The sequence below is a fragment of the Blennius ocellaris genome (assembly GCF_963422515.1).
Source record: "Blennius ocellaris genome assembly, chromosome: 5".
NCBI lineage: Eukaryota > Metazoa > Chordata > Actinopteri > Blenniiformes > Blenniidae > Blennius > Blennius ocellaris.
Window position 1 is genome coordinate 25690892 of NC_137654.1, and position 22713 is coordinate 25713604.

Genomic DNA, 22713 nt, shown 5'->3' on the forward strand with positions numbered 1-22713 from the left:
ATTCAGATTTTCTTCATGATGAAATAAGATTTATCTGACACATTACGACACTTCTATACAAGGATGGGAAAAGAGAGGCAATAAAACCGAACTTATCACGTAAGGCAACTCCGGTAACTGCAGCCAATAAACTCATTTAGGTCAAGACCCACTCATGAATAAAGATTATAATGTGGTCTTTCCACGGGCCGCTTCAAGTAGCCTCAGACCGACTCTCATTCCACAGTTAATGGGACATGAAGGACAATGAAAGCTTGTAGGTAAACAATAGCATCAGGCCGCTACAATAAGCAGGGTTTTCTCTGAGGCAGCGAGTAAAAGAGAAAGGCCCTCCGGAGTGCTGCCATGACCCCATTTTTTGCCTCCCTATCAATCAGGCACTCCTTTAGGGAGGCAGGTCTAAGGCCTCCACTCCCAGCGGAGGCCTCATCACCCACAACATGACAATGAAGGGATAAATGCAGGCCTGCAGATCAATGAATGGACTAACCCTCGCTTCTTTAGGGCACAAAACAGTGGAAACAGTCTGGAAGGGCTAAACTGAACAGTCATTAAAGTTTGTTTTTCATTGTGAGCAAAGTTTTAAAAAAAACAGTAAAAAACATGCAAATTTCCAATACGAAAAATCCATTATTATATCAATTCATGATATAATAATTGACGGTTATATAAAGGTGATTTATTTAAATTTGTTACGTGGACTCGCAACCACTCCAAATAAACATGAATATCCAGATATAATAACAGTGAATATGACTTTCCAACATGTGGCCAATTCTTTATTTTTTTATTCACTGCCTAGCAGGGCATAACAGTTTGAGAACTAACAAATTTGAAGACCAACAAGTAAAATATTTCCACTATTTTGGACGATTCCAGAGACAAAATACATGGTGTGCAAAAAAACCCCCAAAAAAACTATTATTACAAAGAATAACTACTAAATTGAGTTGAAGCATGAGTCTAAAGGTGCATACATTTGTTTTATTGTGCTTTAATCATTTGCAGAGTTGATGCTCGGAGTCCTGATTTCACCTTGATATCACTCCTGAATACAAAGCACACACCTTTATGCCACACACATTTTGAAAACACTGATGAAATTTATTTTAGCCAGATCAAATTCCTGCCTGACCGGCTACCTTACAGGCCGATATTCTCGCCACTCCTGTCAACAACGCCGGCTGGGGGGGGTGGGGGGGCGCTCGGACACACTGACCGACAGAGTGTCCTTTCAGACGTCCGCACCCAGGTATAGTTGCACAACTTGTGCGAGCAAACACTGCGATGTCTGTGAGAGCTTTTCCCTGAAAAACTCACAAACATAGATGGCTAAAGTGCTGCACACACTGCCGTGTTTGTACGTGGGTGAACGGGTGTGTGTATGTGTGTGTGTGTGTGTTCACAGAAATGCAACTCTGTCAGATTGTGCACGTGTGTGCTGCAGGCACATGTAGTTGAGTTTAAGCATGCGTGCGCACGCGTGTGTGCGTGCGTGCGTGTGTTGACAGCTGCCCGGTGAGCGACAGCTGGACTGGTGTCGTCGGGGACAGGCCGTGCACGTTGTGGCCGGCTGACGTCATCGCCTGGTTGCACAAAAGGCCCGTCCAGCAGCGATGACCAGTGTGTGGGATGTTCAACACGTTCACCCACGCGGCACAACTCCATTGGCACTTCTGCTCCTCCGATCTCAACTGATCACACCGATCTGTCTAACTCACTACAAGTTCTTCATAGAATGACTCATCTCTCTGTAGATCATTTATTCGGGAATTATTTACTCGTGCTGTGATAAGAGGAGTGTACTCTGCCCATGAAGAGAAAAACAGTTGAAACGTACCATCTTTGACAATTAGTACAAAAATGTATGCGAGGATAACATACGTAAACCGTGATAGAACAGAAGAAGCTTTGTTATTTTATTTCTAAGCTCATTTTAGATTGTTACAATACTTATTTTCCACCTTCGTCGACCCACCGTCGATTCAAGACTTGGATATTGAGTATAAATGTCTTGTCTGAGTAAGCAGTTTCATAATTCAAGTCAACAGCAAAGTGAAAAGTGGATTTCTGTGTGCCATGGAAGCGGGGCGACATGAGTCATTGCAGCTGCAAACCAGGCAAAGCTTCAGACGGCTATATCTGAGAACCATGATGAATATTGAGGCAAACCTCTGAAGGAGGCCGGTATTTGCTCTATTGTCAACTGCAACAAAGACGGACGCTATGGACTCAGTATGTTCCATCTCTGATTCCTCTGTTGTCTCTAATTAATAGCAGAGGATTGGAACGGATTGGGGTTCAGCTGCATTCGGCCCGAATGCTTATTATTCCTGCAGCGATTGGAGCCGCGGCCTCTCAGCTCAGCTGATTGATAAATTAATGACTTTCCCCCCCCCCCCTCTAGGAGGAGAAACTCAATTGTACTCGCAAAAGCCTGAGAAAGACGGCTCATTAAAGGGTTTAATGGAAGGAGATCACTTGATAGGGATTAAAGTTTGTGATGGGATGACAAGAAGATGGCCACTCCCTTTACAACAGAAGTCAGTCGCTCATCTATGACCTACAACAACGGGGGCGGGTCGGAGGAGGAGACAGATAACGTCCCGATGCTATCTCCTGTAAGGGCATTTTTACAGAAAGGGAAAGTGTTTGCGAGCTTCATGGTGTCCGTTACCTCTGCAATGAGGTCCCTCGTCCCAGCCGTCTGAGCAGTCCGGATTTCCGTCGCACAGTTTGTCCATGTGGATACAGACATCCAGGTCCAAGCAGCCATGTTCGTTAACAGGACACTGATTGACCCGGTTGTGAGAGCCTGTGAAATGAGAGAGAGAGAAAGAAAGGAGGGGGGCATTTAGGAAAGGTGCAACTTCTGCTTTTCAAATGAATATAGTGAATATAAGACATTTTGATCACATTTAGAATGATAAAAAAACATTGAAATGTAATTATTTTTCCTTCTTACTGCATAAGAAGCTTAATCTAATTAAGTTTCACTCAGAATACTGAGGATTTTGCACATGGAGCCTGATGAAGAAATGAAACAGACACAGGATTCTCAACATAAGAGAGTCACACTTATGATGCTCCTCCGTCTTTCTATTCTTCTATACTATTCATTTATCAAACTGTTAAGGACTTACAGTTCATTTGCAACAAATCGTCAAAGACTTCAATCTTTACAAACTTCTTTTTTTAACTAAGGAGCAGCAGAAAAGATTGGAAGGATTAGCTGCAGAATGCTTCAAAGCTCTTCGTTATTAAGGCGGTGTCATCAATCTGCATCAATAAAAAATGCGAAGACAATTTAGAGTTATCTTCTGCACATCTATTCACCATAGTTTGTCCTCCATCAGTCTGACGTCACAGTGAAACAACAGAAAACAGCATTAAGTTCTGCTTGATATACTATCAGAGCAGACTGCTGCAAGATCAGGTCTTCTGTGGGTATTTTGACTATTTTGGACATTAAATCCATTTCCAGTATGTTTCAGAGATACTGAGCTCATCCTGGCACACATGGGACACACTATGCATGTATGTACAGTTAGTCAATGTGGAGCTTCAGTGAAGTTTGGTCTGGACAGACGATCATTTGGCAGACATTCAGGGTAAATTATTAGGAAATTACAAGAGTAAACACTGATGAAGAAATACTGGATCAAAAAGAGTGCAGAGGGCAAAGGACACTTCGTCCTCGAGTCCAGCAAAAACATTTTAAAAAAAACCCAGAAAAATGGAGCGCAGCAGAGAGTATGCATTCTCCTTCACTCCCTCTCCCACTCTTCTGCATTATCTCTCCTCTCAGCCCACACTGCAAAGCAAACAGTTTGCCCTGGTTGTATTTCTTCTTCCTCCTCCTCCTCCTCCTCCTCCTCCTCCTCCTCCTCCTCCTCCTCCTCCTCCTCCTCCTCCTCCTCCTCCTCCTCCTCCTCCTCCTCCTCCTCCTCCTCCTCCTCCTCCTCCTCCTCCTCCTCCTCCTCCTCCTCCTCCTCCTCCTCCTCCTCCTCCTCCTCCTCCTCCTCCCTCCCTCCCTCCCTCCCTCCCTCCCTCTTTCTTTCTAACATCTGCTGACCCATTTTTATAAAAAACAGTCCAAGCAGAGAAAATAAAGTTCACCCCCTTCACAGGAAACTATCTGCAGAGTTGTGCCCGTTATGTGCCGAGCTGGGAGAGGCTTTGAGTGGACGGTTTCTGAATATGTGAAGCTGAACTGTGAAACCCGCTTCAGACGTCTCACATACACACACTAAGTCTCCAGACTCTGAATATTAAGTAGTTCATTTGACCCTCATTCCTGCTTTTCTCTAGGTGGAATACGCTCTTATCTGAAGTGAGACATTGAGTATAGAAAGTACTGTGCTGGAGTGTCTCTTTTTGTTTTACAGAGTATGAAACACACTTTTTAAAATTGGGGATAATGAAAATATAACTATATTAAATTGGAAAAGAAGAAAAAAATATGCGCCATTGCATAAATCAAAGTGTGGACATTCATTAAAAAAAATTTACATGAGGGAAAAAGAACATTCGTCTGCATGCCGGCATTCCCTGAGGAAAACCACAAGCATTCCCTCCGAGTCCTCTCTATCCATCCGAGAGATTAGTAACCGCACACAGAACATAAAACGTGACTCGGTGAAAACAAGTGCCTTAAAGTGACACGAGCTCCAATAACGATCCCACCGCAGCAGCCAGTGTGGAAAATGTGCCACATTGGAACAGAGAATTAGCTTCTAATACGCGTGGCTTAGGGAAAAGGAGAGTTGCTCTCCCATCTGGGGGATGCTAACATATTAGCAGCCCTCCCACAGCCTGGGCCTCTAAGCCAGCCTGATTTACATTCAATAAACTGCCAGCATGGGGATTTTCAGCATAAACTGCAGTACCAGGAATAAACGGCCATGTACAGTGCAAATGGAAGCCCCTGCCAGGGATTTAGTGTTTGTCAACAGTTTTCAGGGAAGCACAAAAGACAAGTCAGAGTGAAAGTCATCTGAATGATGCACGCTGCAGAAATTCGAGTCGTCGCAAGGATTTACTGCCCGAGCCCTAATCACAGAAAGTGACGTGTTGAGGACTGACAAACACACACACACACACACACAGGCACACACTGGACTTCAACAACTCGCAACTCAGAAATGCCTGAAAATGTGAATTAGAGACCATTTTCAATTGGAAACACTGGAATTGCTATTTTGTGATTGTTCAGAAATGCCACAAAAATGTCCTGCAAACTCCAGGAGACAATTGTGGTCAAATTAAATTCAAGATTCACACCATCAATAAATATAAGGCTACGTTTACACACGACAACAAATACGAGTGTATCCGCAAAACGTTCTTCACTTTTGGGGTGGTCCGTTTATCCGCTGCGTTTTTATACCGGCTCCTGAGGTGGAAAGATTCTTTCACGGTCGCTATTCCCTCCTGCTGAGACTGCCGAGGCTGAGTTGAGTTTCACAGATTATAGGCGAGGCCTTTAGATGGATATGAACCATAAATCAGTTGAAACTACTCTTTAATTATTGAGAATACCAGATGTGCATACGTGTCAATTTCTTTCATTTAATATTAGGATTTCTTTCTTTTAAAATTTGTTTCCAACAAATAAGCAGCTACGATTCCCATATATTGAACTGATAGTAGCGCATGGTCACAATCTGGTCCTCTAGTAGTGAAAGGAACATCTCTGGGGCCCTCACAATCATTAAAGTTGCCCATCCGTATGTTGCACTGTCCCAGAAATAAAGACAACCACCCGATCCTCCATCACATCCTCAGCCATCACACACACTCGTCCTGGCCAGGCAGTGAGCACAATAACTTTTAGGGAACAGTGTAACAACAGCCAAGCAATACACAACAGACAGAAAGAATTGTTTGAGTACCACAACACAGTAATACCTTGGCAGGGGCTGAATAGGCACCAGCGACAGAGAACTAAATAGAAAGGACAATATGGGGGATTAAATAACTCTGCAGCAGGGACAATGAGATGGACCCTGCACTCTTTGTTCCAGTTTGGGAAATTGTTGGCAGCATGTTACAATAAGATCGCCCAATACTGGCAGTGGATATTTTCTGTATCATCAGCGAAAGATTGTTACAACATTTGTTTCAATGTGTTGAAACATTCTCCTTGAATTGCTCCACTCAGTAGAGTTTTTATCGACCAACTTCCTGCATCACGTTATGTTGTCATGTAAACCAGAAACTTTTCTGAAACAAAAGTGCAAAAATGTCGCATTTACACTTGAATGCATTGTCATGTAAACGGTGCTTTAGAAGATTTACATTTACTTAGAAGTAGTAACAACTAAACCGTCACCGCAACCGTCTCCACATTAAAGGTAATTTACATTCCCATTACATGATCCCAAGAAGATAACACAGCCCATCACGATGGAGACAAAAGATCTACTTCCACTTAATTTAGATCACATGTGAAGGCAGGAAGTTAAAGGTATACCTGAATGCATGCTGCTAAATTTTAACCATTTCCCAAGCACCTTCTTTTTTCTTTTTCTTTTTTTTTTTAAATGTTGATTTTAAAATTTGAAGGGGTCATCAAATACGAATTTCCAAATGTATCGTCATCATTAATAAAAACATATCGAAAAGGAAGCATTTTTAACTTCTTACTATATATGAATTTATGGGAAAATAGAAATATATATATATATATATATTTATTTATTTATTTATTTTTAGCTTATATATTAGAAGCTTGAAATGTATGTGTGATTACTGATGCTCCAGTTTGTAATTCATCAAGTTTACCTGCATCATTACATCAAGGTCATGATACTTTAGGATGTGTAACATTAATGAACATATAAAACATTTAGTAGCAACACAGATTTGTCACATAAAACACAACTGCACCTCTCTAAAACAAAATTGTAAGGATTATTTTCATCGATCTTCCTCACATATTTGAAGTTCTCAGATATTATAGGTTGGAAGTTGCAACTCAGGAGTTCAGGAGTCTGATCATGTTTTTGTTGCAGCATGAGAAAGGAGATCAGAGAGAACACTGGGTCAACACTGACATAATGTAATAACATTAAAACAACAGTCTTTAAGAACAGAATGTTCAAAATGTACACTGTGCTGTTAAAACTTGCTTTCACATTTTTTCCCACTGCTTTCATGTACACATCAGTTGGATTTTTCCCCTCTATTCTCGTGAAATCATCTCAGCAGTTTCTTTTTATGATGGATTACAATTATAATAATAATAATGTGCTCTAACTATTTAGAAGTAACATAGTCACTTGTCAAAAAGATCTGAAAGTATTTGAAATGAAGACTTCATTCTAAAGACTGATCATTCATACCTTGAATAAGCCTGATTAAATTAAATATGGCAACCTCAGATCATCTCCTTAAGTTCAGTTTGTGGTCACATGATGACATTAAAACAATAATAATGGTGTCAAGCTTTGATTTGGTTAAAGACGAAATGCAACAGCACTGAAAATTTGGAGAAATTATAATAAGGCATGTCTGTCACCACAACCAGTTTTCAATGCTATGTTTCCTGAGAAAACACATAATTTTTGTGTTTTTGTTCCAGAAAACTTTCCCATTCACACAGTTTGGAAAATGACGTCCATTTCCACGGAAACAACAGACATGCAAAAACAATACAGTTTTTATGTTGGGCCACTAGTGGGTGCTGTTGGGGGGGGGTTTTTTGTAATGGGCTAGGGTGAGGACTGTTATTGCAGTGACTCTTAACTATAAAACTACTAAGTCCCTGGAGAATATGGACTTGGACTCATGACACTCTGGAGGCCGCTATTGATGTTATTGTCCATCTACTCACACATGTGCAGAAGAACTATTTATTATAGCCATTGTTTGCATGTGCAGTCGCCGTGTATGCGCCTTCTATATGGCTCGAATGTTTTGTACAAGTTGCATTTTCAGTGTCTCCAACCACCATTGTCATGTATACAGACACCCCAAAACACAACAGAAGTTGTTCTGTTTTCACATGAAAATGTTGTCGTAAAAGGGTCCTTAGTATACCCAAGTGGTTCATCCGGTTGCAGACATCTACACTCTCACCTTTGCTCTCGATTTACAAAAAAGCCCCGCAACTAGAATTTTGTCCAGGGCTAACAGATAAGATCTATGCTTACATTTCCCTACACGCTCAAATTACTTCTGCTGCTATTTCTGCTCTTTAGCAGTATTACTTTGTCGCTTCACTCTGGGATTTCACATTCTTGCAGTTTAGCAGCCGTGAAGACAAAGCGTTGCAAGCCAGAACAATGCCAGAAACTTGCAACACGGTGATTAAAAAAAAAAAGAAAAGAAAAACGAGGGGAAATTACAACCCTCGCGCCTATTAGGGTGCGAGGAGGGATAATTACATTATTGCATTTAACTCCGTGATATATTAATACATCCTGGCTTTGTCCTTGGGGATCGTTATTGTGAAAGCTTTTCTCTAATCAGCTGCGTTATCCCTCCATCAGTCTCAATAAATAACAAATACCAGAAATGAGTGCTGTGGTTCATCTTGATTAAAACAATATGAACTATTGAGTCATAATGAAAACTTTTGGGGAGTTTTATTGCAGCATACAGCACCCAGACTGGGAATCCAAAACCACACATTTCTACTGAACAAAACAAAGGTTGTTTTAGGGGATGCATGATTATCTGAGTCACCATTAATACTGGAGTACAACTGCTTAAATGTCCAAAGCTGTGACGTGGAGTACAGTCTCTTCCCTCCAACACCTCCGACTGTGGATCCAACCCTGCCCCATCTCTCAGTACCCCGTAGTTATGCAATGACCTTAAATTTAGATCCCCTGTCGATCTTTTGTCCCGAGCATAAAAGCCTGCGTTTCTTCCTGCTCTTTGGATTCCATGGCAGCCTCTGACTGACTCCCATAAAGTCTGCTGTCAGCTCAAATTAATATGTTGTGCAGGATGACAGGCAGGCCTGCCCACCGACCGACTCGCCCCACTCTGGATTCACACTCTGCAGCAGCACATGGCCAAAACCTCACCTCACTTTTAAACTTACCGGAATCCTGCCGCATGATAAACAAGCAGCTCGTAACAACATTTTCACGGTGATTCTATTGTGTGGCTCACGGTTTCAAATTACGCTGGTGGGAAAATGATTCCAGGATGAATAAAGTCAAAGCAATGCCACACCAGGAGTACTTATTCTACGTATCAAACACAGCCAGACGAGCTTGAAAAAAGCGATAATGTGTAAAAATCCGATCAGTATTAGATCAAAATTCACTCAACTTATTATACAACTCCCTCATTCTGCCATTCTTCCATATCTGAGCTACGGTGTGGAAACATGTGGAAATAATATGTTGATAATAATAATAAAAGTGAACTCACGGAGAGGAGGTTCATAGCGTACCCAATGAGTTGATCGTTCATTGCTGCAGGCGGGGAGGCAGCCATTGTTCAGCTACTTTATGTGTCTTTATAAAACATGTGTTTTTAGTCCGACATCAGGACCCAGCTTCTTATTTATTTTTTCTTTGCCTGGCTGTTGTTGAGCCACTTTATGCGTCTTTATAAAACATGTGCTTTTAGTCCGACATGCTTTTTTTTTTCTCCCCCCGCCTTGATTTTAAAGTCATGTTGAGCCACTTTTTCAATACGTCTATATGTGTAAAAATACATCACGATTCATCCTAAGTCACTGAAATATTACAAATAATTCTTATTATAATAAGTCTTCTAACTGGGAATCGTCTATCTGGGATGAAACCGTTTACACGGAACAGCAGAAACACTGGAAAAAAAAGGTAGTTGCATGTCAGGCCATGAGTTGGCGCTCTTGCGTTTTTACACATTTCCTTCGAGAGGAAGTCGGAATGTTTTCAAAAGGTTGAATTTTCAGTGGTTTCGAGTAGCGGTGACATGAAAACAAACCCCCAAAATGCTATGAAAGTTCTCAGTTTTCATTTGAAAAACCCCTGTTAATGGAGTCTAATTTGAGTACAGCGGTAGAGAAGACAATGGAAGGATGCCACTCTAAATATCTAAATAAAGTCTGGGTAGAAGATGGGTAAAGGAGCATCCATATCAGAAGAGATACTACATCAAAACGAACCGAATGACCTGAGCAGGCAGGAGGAACGCCTGGAGATGAGATATTGGGGAACAAAGATTCCTGGGTGTAGTTTTTTTGTGTCGGACCAGGAGGAAGACAGATTGTGACAGGAAAGGAAAAATGATGGCGAGAAGGAGACAGCAGAGAAGGAGAAGCGGTGCCTGCGTGGCGTGAGAAAGCCCTGTGCTGGAGGTTTGTTGATAGGCTGGCGAAGCTGAGGAAGGCTCAGGGCCACAGACCAGAGGGATTTACAGGGCTTTGCTTCTTCCTCTGTGGAAGCAGCGTGTCAACCACTGCCACTGCAGACCCCCTTTGCCCCTTCCTGGTGCCCCCTGCTACTACAGCTACATGACTGATTATAGGCCCTGAAAGGACCCCCCTCCAACTCTACTGTAAAAGGCTGCTTACATTGAAATAGGATCAGAGCCTTACAAATCCATTTACATTTTCCTCCTCAGCCTAAATGCTAATCTGCCCATTTTCTCCCATACAAAGGCTTCTTCTGTAGAGTCCTTCCTGCTCCCCATCACTCCACGCCGCCATCATATCGCAGCACCTCAGCGGCGGGCTGAACGTGGTCGTCTAGGAGAGGCTGCTGAGGCATGACAGTCATATGGACTGGGCACAGGACCGAGCTGGCAAAGGTCCACACGTCCAGAGAGGGTCTCAAGGGCAGGAGATGGACAGATAACCTTGCTGTGTGGCCCTCGGCTGCCTCTGGCATCTGCGAGCAGATGATAACTCAATCTCCCCATCAGACTTTGGTAAGAGCTCGGCTCCTGGCAACGACATGCACCGGCTACGGCCGGAAAGCAATTTAACTATAGCTGTGGAGGCATGGTTTTTGTGCCACAACTTTTACATTGGACAAACTGTTTGAATAAATTGCCAGTGTGCATGCACAAATTGTGTCGTTGAAAACAACCGGCGTGGAATTACACATTCACTTAAAAGTCTGCTATGAAGAAGTTATAATAAGCCTGTCTGGTTTGAGGGTGCACATTTGGGTATTATATTAAATGTCTTTTAGCGTCTTCAGGCAAGGGTCTCCGTTTCATTATGAAACTGCATTCCAAGGGATATCCTCCTAAAATGACTTTTTAAGATCAACAAGCAAAACATGTCAACATGTGTATATGTCTATATGCAACTTGTATTACATGGTTGGCTTTAAACCAGGGTGCAAGTTCGGGGAACGAGTAGGTGTTTTTGCATGAGTTAACTTTGTCAGCCCATTTTCTCTGAATGGAAGTGGATAACACAGAATGGGAAAATAAAGGAGGTGTATTTGCATGACTGAGATGCATTTCCACCCCTGCTTTGTAGTCATCCCATGGACATTTTCATGTTAAATCAAGGGCTAACAGAGAATTAGCAGCAGACAATTGTTGCATAAGGTTGAGTTTTGTTTTTTTTTCCTTTTGATGTTGAAAGGGATTCCTTCATGGCAGGCACTTCTCATGATGGAGAAAGTGCTTACATGCTAGCTCATTCTAACATCTGTTCTCATTCCCTGGCTTGACCACAATGAATGTGGTTCACGCGAGAATCATAATTGCATGCAGACTTGAAAATACTGACAGAAAGAGTCAGTGGGTTTTCGTGAAGCAGTTGTTCCAAGGGGCCAGTGAAATGGACTCAACGTGAGTTACAAGGTACTTTCTACTCTGGAGTAAAACGTCCCAAATGTTTTTAAGAAGGCAAGCTTCTCAAATTGAATATATAAAATGTTACTTGCTCATGGAAAATGTCGACTCTTACAGAGTGTAAATATGGGAAAAGAAAGAACTAAAAGCAAGTAGGATTTAAAAAGAAATAAACACCAGGTTCCCATCAGCAAACTCTTTTCAAAATGTTATTCTAAGCAAGACTGAACCTGGTAGTACAATATCTCTCAATGGATTCATGTTTTTATGCTGCCATGAAACTGTATTAACCACTTGTGATGGATAAACCATCAAGTCTGATCTGGTTTGTGCTCACACTGGCATTTTAGCTTCAAATCAACATGTACTGGACAGTTGATGTCATGAATATTACATAATACAACTTTCAGAACTGTGTGCAGGACCAGATGCACTCATCGGGTTAGTCTGGTTATTCTCTATATCTCAGACTTTAATCTTTTAGAAGAAAACCAAGTTCTTTTTTTGATCTGGCTGTGTGGATGGCAGCATTCAAATTCTCACAAGAGGACTTTAACAACAGTGTAATTGCAACAGGCTTCATTTGACAAGTGAGAACACACCCCAACAAAAAAACCTTGAAGATACAGCTGTGTGCGTAAACTGGATGGTTAATAAACACAACATACTTTTACAAAAAAGCCTTCATCCAGATCTCTGTGGTCTCCAATTAATGGGTTCCACGTGTTCTGCAAGGTCATGGACATCCGGAAAACTGTCTTTTTTTTCACCATTTAGTCTCTGCTGGATTGAAACAACATTGACAGCCACTCACTATAGGAGCATTAAAAAGCATCAGCCTGGCAGAGAACACACACACAGCATAAACTTTTGCCCTGGGGGCACATGTCAGCCACTTCCTGAGCCCAAAGCCTGGATGTAATTGAGGTGAAATGCCTTGTCTGAAACCAATTGAAGCCATGCAGCAATAACAGGGTCACACCTGCAGCCAGGAGTCTGGACAGGCGTCCTTCACCGACGGCTATCGGAGTACAATGTGTCCACATGAGTCTTGAGGGCTGCGATGACTCAACAGCTGGCAGTCAGTTTACAAAAGTTCTCTCAAAACAAGAACTGCTTCATCACTGCTTGAATGCCCATCTAATAAATAAGCCCACAGGCTGAGCATGCCAACACACAACAATGACCCTGCTGCCAGCTCAACCACAGCATGTCTGCGCCTCATGAGAAGCAATGTTACAAGCTCACGGCAGCATCTGAAGTCTGTCTTTACCTCCTCTGTGAAATTATAGCCCTGACCAAGAGTTTGGAAACGGCAGGCAATTAGACCCCCAGACAGTGAGGTGCTTCGGTGTACGCTCACTCCGAGCACGGATACTGGAGGTGGAAATCACAGTCTCACAACACACAGCAGTCTGATAGCAAAAGACTCCCCGATCACCAAAAACAAGCCGACTTCAGCTCGAGAACAAGCCCGTCAATATAAACTAAAACTATTTATCACAATCATTCTTTTGAAATGACGCATAAACCTACTCAAGAAACAAAAGGTCCATATTTGACTTGTGCACTGTTTGTATTATGACAGACTGATTTACATGTAGAGCAGACTGTGGGGAGATCCTACACTGGGATAGAAGTGAAGCCTGGGAGCCACCGGCGGGGGCAAAACATGAACAGAGAGAAGAAGAAGGAAGAAAACAGCAGAAATTTTGAGCAAGCCAGATCTGCCGTTAGTAATTAAGATGAACTGGAGATAATGTCATAATTATAGCAGCAGGCATCACTCCGTTTCCCATCAACTTTAACACAGTGAATCAGACAGTGGTTTGGGGGCACGTTGGATCAAAGGTCTGTAGATGGGGGAATTTCTTTAAATGCTCAGACAGTTATAAATGTCAGACAGTTCTAAATGTGAGTTTGAAAGTGAAAGCTAGACTTTTGTAAACTTTGGAACTGTGAGTCAACCTTGAAACATCAGAATCCATCTAACCTGTATAGCAATACTACTGCAGTATATCCACTTTTCAGACCCTATTAAAGAGAGATCAATGTCTGCTTTTACACCTATTTCCATAAGAGCGAGAAGATGTTGGTAAGACGGCTTCTTTGAAGCTTACCAGTTGAGGCAAAAGTGAACCGATGACCTGCAAAAAGTGTTTGCAGGTCAAACACTTTTTCTTCAATGGAAAAGCTTGGAGAACGAGAATTAAAGACTTTTCCATTTCTGTGAGTCAGTGGAGGATCTTAAACAATCTTCAGAGTCATAATCCTCTAAACTCTCCAGTCTCCATCTGCGTTCACTTTGTAGCTTTATCTACCGCCTTCCACCCTAAACACCTCTCAAAGTTAATTGACGGATCGGCCAAACGAATGTGGATATAATCACATAGTCTGGCTGCCTTCATTGGGACACTTAAAACACTCTCGTTTGACTGTGCACGTTAAGACTGCAAACACATGGTGCTGTACAGTGAGAAAGTGCACTAATGCCAGTAACAGATATTTATTTTGACTGCCTGAAAACTAACATGAATGGAGAGGCGCCTTAACTAAAGGTGAAGCGACAGGCACAGTGGAGCCCATGGGAAGTGGGTAATTGAGCAGAACATATCTTGATGTTCTGGTGAAGCGCTGCTCCTCGTTTCTGCCTGCAGAAGATGAATCACACCATTGTCTGTGTCACCAAATTACATAAGTGCTGCAGAAAACTCACTCATTTTAACTGCGTGGTAGCAAACGGGCAGAGAGTGAATGTCTGAATGGGATTAGGAGGCGCACGTGTGAATTACTTTGTGATTGGAGTTATTTACCAAACTGATCTGATGGTTTTCTTCTGCATATTTCGGTCAAACCTCCTGGTTGGTCTATGTCATGTATTGCACCTTTTTTTTTTAAATTGTTCTTTCAATAGCTTTTGTGGATCACGTTCTTATAGTTAAAACTATAACTATGATTGGCATCTCACTGCTTTGTCAACTGCAGATTCCAGTCTATTTAAATGAGCGGCTCCAATTCTTCGTTCTTAGAGGTCATCAAAGGTGTGCCACAGGGCACCCTTTCATTTTCTATTTATGTGAAAGATTCCTGTGCTAATCTGTTAAAGGCATCACACCACCTTTATGCTGATGATATTGTTATCTATTGTTGTTCTTCATTGCTGGCTCAGTAGTACGTGTGTTCACAGTATGCTGTCAATGTTGCCCAATCTCTCCTGCAGAAAATGAAATCGAATTGAAGTGATGGTATTTACTCATTGTAAGTAACCAGAAAACCTTCCAGAAATAACAACCCTTCAGGGTACACAAATAGAATGTGTCAGCAGCTATGATTATCTTGGTTTTGTGTTTGATCCAGAGCTTTATTTTAAAGAGCATATTGCAATTTTAGCTCGCAAACTTATAATTAAGATTGGATTTTATTTGGAAAAAAAAAAAAGGTTTTCCCTAAATGCTCATAAATGTCATTTCCAAATGATAACACAGGCTAGAGTGAAGAACCAGAAGTGTGACAGTTGTGACAGGTACATGTCGATATACTGCATATAGACTTCCATTTTTAAATCTGATCACGCGGATCTTCTGAAAATGTCAATCTCCTAACGAAATCAGACACCAGCATCAATAATTCACTGCATAGTGGGACACTACATAAGCATTGGTAGGTTTTGTGTTGCTTGATTGTAAAATACACTTGCGTTTTTTGGTGTTGAAGTATTGTACTGATGGATGTAAAAATTACAATATGGAGCAGAAGCAGGGTGGTGTTGATCAGAGGCTGGATTGATCCTACCAATTCATTGAATACAGAATGAAGTATTTTCTGTGTAAACTGTTTTTCTGAACTCCAAAAATGGGAGAGTTGATCAAAAAAAGTGGGACAATATTAGCCAATTAATAAAGACACAGAGATATTTTTAGCAAACTAATCGTTTTTTTCTTCTTCATACATGCTCCCAGCTTCATAATACATCTCGTCACCCTCAGCTATGTCGCACGTTTTCAATCTTTAATACAATGTGTTAATACTTAATTGTGTTTTTACCCACAACAACAAATCCCTTAATGCTGGGTGTCAGCTGCTTGTTTCTCCCTTCCAGACGATAGTGAGAATACTTGCGGCATGACAGATGCGAGGTGTGGCACATGCAGACAGTAAAATCACCATTAGCGGATGCTTATAAACGCAGGGAAGGCTTTTAGCAGGGAGAGTTTATAGATGGAGAGGCTGGCAGATGTGAAAGGTTAGGACGGGACTCTGTGGGACTGCACGTATCCTGCGAGAGGTCCAGACAAGAGCAGACACATCCCCCAAACATTCAGACTAAACACGGTCGCAAAATAAGAGCCGTTGCTCAGCAGAGGGGGCACAACCTGCATCCTTATTCCAGCCCGAATTAAACAGTCTGGGCACCACTCTGTTTGTCTCTTCAAAGCAATGCGAGGTGGACGTTGAGACGTGACGTCACCTGCGGGACCAACACAGTCTTGTTTTTAAATAGAGAAAAACGCTTGAGAGCAGACCAGTAACAATCCTCATCACCCAGTACAGCTTGGAAAAAACATGTGAGCCGAGGACACAAGTCTGCTCGGGCACAATTTTAGCAGCTATCCAATCAGGCAACACTTACAGATATCTGGTGATTCGTCGGAGCCATCTGGACAGTCCTTCTCTCCATCACAGCGCCATCCTTTGGAGATACAGGTGACCTGGTCCTTACATACAAACTGCTTCGAGCTGCAGGTCTTTGGATGGTCGTCTGGCTTGGGAGCTAGGGAAAAAAAAAAAAAGTAGGGTAAATTAAATGAGTCGTGAAAAGCAGCTGTGACTGTGAATGCTTCTAAAAATCACAAATAAAATGCTTGCGCTGCCATTCGCAAAAAAATGTTACACAGGTTTATGAGGCTCTTCTTTTCCAGGGATATTTTTCTCTTCCGTGTTGAACCTACATCGGAAATTTCCAACTTCAAGCGGCACAGATCTTAGCTGAGCCACGTAAAGCAACACCTCAGGGTCAAACCAAGTTTACAGTGATGTTTTTGTATCAAAAGACCCACAGGCACACTTTATTCAGGAAAAAAAAAAAAAACCTCCAAGTTTACAACCAACAGTGGTTCCTTGTAGTTCTGGGTTTGTTTGTTGTTTCCTCTCTTCTTAAAGACATCTTTTTTTTTTTTTTTTATTACTCTTAAGGTGTTTTTTGACTCTCACCACAGAGGCTCTTTCATGTGTCACGGCGGAGACATAACCGGGCATTCAATCACCATCTGACCCATGGGAAAGTGCATAGCGCGGTAGTTCTGGGCACCAAGTCAGCACGGATTGTTGAGGTGTACCACAGGCGAGCAGCACCACAGCAACGCTCACGACCCGCCGGCCGCCCCACACTGCTGACTCGCCTCCACTCCAGAGAAACACTGGAGCCCCAGATCTGGGTGTCAACACCCAGAAATCCTGCCACATTTCTCCCCAAATATCTCTCATCACAGTCATCGTAAAAGAGGAAAAACACATTTTCTCACAGTGGTATCTAACCAAGGAGGTGGTTTTGGTTTCATTAGCTTTTTTCCCCTAAGAGTCGGACTCCTCCCTAATACAATAAACAAGGTAAAGCCGTTGTTCTCACAGCTCCGAAGTTTTCAGAAGTACTTTACTCAATAAGGTCAGCTGAGGCTGTGGTTTTAGAAAGGAAAACTTGTGAACTAATGACGAGAAACAGCAACTACTAACTAAAATGTATTTTGAGTTGACATTTCCCTACGGCTGATCATAGTAATGCAATCTACAGTTACTCATGTGTAATGCTACTGTCAGGATTGAATCACTTTTCTACTCCAGCAAGAAGAGTTTAAACCAGTTGTGGCTCACAAATATGAGTATTCGGGTAATGAAACATCAGTAATTATAACAGTGGCATGACTTCATACTAGTCATTTGTACTGACCCATTATCAGCATAATATGCATACAATACTAGTATTATGTATTTTAACCATCTGTAACATAAGCGAGTACAGCAGAACATGTTAACCTGGAGATGGGGGGAAAAAAACATTGTGTTCTTCTAAGTTTAGAAAGATGAAAATAGGTTACGTGGAAATAGAAGAGAAAAATGCTATATTCTATGTGACTGGTCAAAAAATGTCACACACAATGAAAAACAACCACAACGGCCTTTTCAGGGAGGAAGGTTGTTGTTACTGTACTGTTGTGAGGCCAGCTCTGGGAAGGACAGCGCCGAAGGTCTCATTGTGATTCTCTGCAGAGACTGAGCCCTCGCTCGCCCTGGATGACTTGCCTCCCTCTGTACTTGGCAGGGAGGGAGGTGTTTGGGGTGGGTGGTGGAGGGGGCGCACCGCAAGAGGGCTGGGATGTGACTGAAATCACAAGAGAGGGCGAAGCTAGTGTATCATTGCAATCACGTTCCCTTTGACTGTCGGACTAAAGGGTTTAGACCTCGGCCGTTTTTGTATGCGACAGCAAAGTGTATGTGTAGGCAAACAATAAGACGTCTTTGTCACATCTCTGTGGGCACAATTAGTAGCTAAAGGCTAACAGGGATCAAATCACAGCATTCCTATTATATGAACGCCACCTTGATACTTAAGAAGATTAAAAAAACGAGAGTGCCGGGTTTTCAAAATGCAAACCTTCAGCTCTGGAGTTTTCTCACACAATAGCAGGCATGAGGCTTGTGAAAACAAAACCCAAGTGATGCATGAGGGTTAGGATTACGGCTCAGCCTGGAGACACGCGTACTTTCTATATTAAATGTCATCAAGGTGACGGGATGTAAAATGTAGGATGAGAGGGAGCCACGACTGGACTCAGTTAAGACAGCATACACACAGTGTATGCGCTCGGTGAAGGGGGCTAGTCAAGGCCTGGGGCCCCGCTTGTTAGCTCTGCTTCCTTTCAGGTCGCCGATGTCCCGATTACAGTTCAGATGGCGGAAAGCACAGAGATTCTGCCTGTGCATATATGACGCCAACTGAGAAACAGGCCACACCGAGCTGAAATGAGTGAAGGCATTGAAAACCAGGGCCATATGAAGACATTCCCTCAGATTCCGGTGCCCCGTGTGAAGCAGCTGGGCTGAGCCAGTTGTTCCTTATATGAGTGGACATAAAACTGGAAATAAAATATTGTGGGTTCTAATTTTATCATCGCTTTACACACCAACATGAAGTGACCGCAGAGGGGAGAACCTCTGAGCCTAATTGGAGGCTGTGGCTGAGGAGGGGCTGGAGATGTGGAGGGGGTGGGGGGGGGGGGGGGGGGGGGGGGGGGGGGACTGACAGCCCTCCCCTTCAGCAGCCTTCTTTCAAAGCCCACTGAAATATCTCAAACAGAGATGTGAATTGTTAATTCAGCCGGCAAAGTCCATGTTTTTTCCACACACACTGCCAAAATGCTGACAATTTTTGGGGGGGTCTAAATCAGACCAGGATGTTAAACCATTTGTGTCGTCTTTTACCTACAAAAGGGAACAAGAAAGGCTTTTCTTTCGTCTCCTGGGATCGACCCAATAGAAAAAGCCAAAAGCCCATTGAATCAAGGCGCATACTCTGCTTACACAGACTCGTATAAACCCGGTGTGCAGTTCTCTACTGAAAATACCACTCCAGCTGAAGCATTTCCTGAGACAGCTGAATGGCAACTTGATCACACTGCTGTGACTAAACGGTAGGAAGTCCCACAGCAATAAATATTCTCTGCTCACAACAAGAGGATCGGTACGAAATAAAAACCAACAACTTTACCTTGTGTTGACATAAAACAGCCATCATATCTTTTTTTTCCTATCTGAGAAAAATAAAACAAATTAGTGTAAATTGAAAACCGACTTTTTGAGCTGAAACCCTCAAGAGTTTTGAATTTCACACCATTAGTCGGGAGTCTCTCTGGAAAAACTAGTTTCTATTTCGGTGAGAGAAATTACACAGTGTACAAAAATCTTTATTTGGGCTGCTTTTTTTCTTTTTAAAGCGTGTTTTGTTTTGTTTTTTTAAAGCTGTCCTCCACAAAAAATAACCCACCATGTGTATCTCTGTCACTATGATGTAGTTACAATCTGCTGCACATTCATTTAAAATATCTTCATGAGAGCGTGATATGGAAAATGCATTAAATACGAGAGCTGAGAACGTCCTTGACTGTGACTGTGAGCACACTGCGGAAGACCACTTCTCTGAAAATGGCCACAAGTGCAGAAGCTTCGTTACAGTTTCTACAAGACATAAAACCACTTTCTCCAACAGATTTCAGGTTTGTAATTACAGAAAGAAAACTTCACTAAACAGGGATTTTTATGCCAACATCAGGATACCATGTCCCATTTTAAAAGAATAGCCAAAAGTACAGATATTCTTCATTTCAGTAGAACCAAAATAAGATAAGATTCAATTCAACCTCTCAAGTAAAAACATTTTTTTTAAAGTATGAATGCTTAACTTTATTGTAACACAATGGCTTTTTTAAGTTAGTTGTGATAGAAGGACCATCTGCACAATACAACTTAACGCAGATAAAACAACGTAAACTTTATGACACTGATTACAACTCATCGTTTTCAAAGAAACTAAATCTTTAAAAAAAATGCAAGTAATAAGTCGTGTTGACTTTAAATAGATACTATGAATTCAATTTAAAACGTTTATGTTTGAAACAAAAAGTTTTGACAGTCAATCATTATTCAGATAACTTTTTTGAAGCTTCTTTGGCCTTTACACTTTGATTTTGTATCATCATTCGTTTAAAACGACTAACAAGTCAGTTTTACCAAACATGGAGGAAAAGTGCACGTCTGTGCTGAAATACAGAGAGTTAAAGTCCTCAGAAAAACATATTGGTGAACAAATAGTGGAAAAATCTACCAATTTACAGTTGCCAAGTACAAAGACTTTCCCAAGCCCATTGACTTCTGAGGAAACAATTGGGGGCTACACACCAGAAAAGTACTTCAGAAGATTATTTATGACGTTTTCCTAAAAGATTTCACTGAGCCAATTCGTAAATCCTGAGTGAACTCACACATAATGCCATAAGTCACTGACTTACTTAGTGGTATGTGGACGCCAGGGCTCCACTTGGCCGATTTTGGTTGACTTTGAGCGTCCTGCCAGTTGAACGGGACACACACTGCACTTCCTTATTCAGGGCTGCTGGAGCTCTACTCTGTCTAAACAGTGCATGCTAAAACTGGCCCTCAAGCATAGTGCATAGTAAAAAGCATCAAACACAAGCCAATGAGCAAATGCATAAAGAGTCCAGCTCTTATAGAGGCGGTGCTCCTGGGTGCCTGATTAAAAAAAAGGAACTTTAAAGAATTTTAAATTCCATAAATACAAGTGGGAAAGACAGTGGGAACAGAGACAGAAGGGAACAGAGTGGTGAGTTAATGGCGTTGTGGAACCAGTTCATCAGCCCAGTGGTGGAGGCCTCCAGACACCATCACCAGCTGGGACGCAACACTGAACGCCCCCCACCCCCCGGATCTGTCTGCCTCAATACGGCCATCCGTGCTCCACAGATCAACTCCAGATCCATGCAGCGCATTCCAGCACCTTCTAATTGGTTTCATGTGTACAGCTTCTCCACCAAAAAAAAAGACAATCGGTTACAGATGACCAGCTTGATTTTGAAACAGCTTCGCTTTTGAATTCAAGGGGAAAGGAACTTGTTGCTTGTTTCTCTTTTGCCGCCTGACCGCCAATGAGAACATACACAAAGTAAGTAAGTGAGAGAGAGAGAGAGAGAGAGACAGAGAGAGAGGGGGGGGAGAAAGAGAGCAAGTGAGAGAGAGGGGAGGGAGAGAGAGAGAGCTTCATTTTCCTGACATGCACTGCAAGTTTGCTTTGGTTGAGAATGCCACACATCGTCAAGTTATTTCCTGTCCTCTCCTGCCACAAAGACGTTACTGAAAGCTTCGCCATAGGATTCGATATAGGAAATCTACTTTTGTTTCATAAGCACACCTCCAACACTGAGCACCCAGTTAGATTCAATGCCCTCGTGGATCATTTCCAGAGTATTGCAGAATGGACTTTATTAAATGCCGTTAAAAGATAGAAGTAGGAAAGGGGAAGGTAAAATTACTTGAATTAATGGGAACATATTTCTCTGCAGTGTTACTGGGTGCAGCGACATGTGAGAGCGGGAATGAAAGTAGGACTGTTTCTCATCACCATCACTTCTTGTTCTCCACTTTGGACCTCGGGTCTTTCCAGAGCAATTCATGGAGTGCAAACGCATCCTGACCAGTGTGCGATTACAAGCCTGAGGTCAAGTCGAAGTGATTCCTCCGTGCTCAGCTGAGCAGGATTTCTCAAAGCAAAAAAACATGCAGAAGGAACAATTAGAAGCAAACATTGATCACAGGAAAGGAAATGAGGACAGAGAGGAGTGGTATTTGGATTTTTCTTGCACTATATTAATTATTCAGATGGGAGGATGGCCTCTTTTTATGAACGTGGAGTCAAGGACTTTTTGGAATAATGGTGCAAAAAGGCAGAGAAAACCCTCTTGTGTAACGTGTGGAGATATTGATGCTAAACACCTCGGATTTACCACTGCTGTAGCCGTTGCACTGGCTTGTTCAATGGCCACAGTGTGCAGTGCACATCCAGTGGAAACAACCACTTAGCTTTGTGCAGCCCGAGTCGGAGACGGGCACTGAAGCACTTTGACCACCTCGCAGTGCAATTGTAATGTCCACAGGCTATTCAAGTCCTAATCCACATTAGCTATTTTCAAAGAGGCCGGACATGCACAAACGGCAGAAGACAGAGTCGAAGTCAGTCGCCACTCTCCCGCCTGAAAAGCCTTGTTTTTGTGTCATTGCACAACCAAAAGGGTCCAGCTTTGACCCCGGAGGTAACCTGATGAGGCTCTGCAGGACGTCACAGGCCAGGGCAGTAAAAAAAAAAAAAAGCAACGCAGTAAAAGACACAGG

At 42.3% G+C, this 22713-nt stretch overlaps 1 protein-coding gene across 1 annotated transcript in view; it reads right to left on the minus strand.

The window, feature by feature from the left end:
- The window catches only part of lrp1ab (low density lipoprotein receptor-related protein 1Ab), an 81240-nt gene that overhangs the window by 53947 nt on the left and 4580 nt on the right, over positions 1-22713 (minus strand). The window contains exons 2-3 of the mRNA XM_080495969.1: positions 16391-16531; positions 2678-2815 (exon numbers count right to left, since the gene is read on the minus strand). Coding sequence (XP_080352095.1) covers positions 2678-2815; positions 16391-16531 — 279 coding nt within the window. The remainder of the gene's footprint in view (positions 1-2677; positions 2816-16390; positions 16532-22713) is intronic.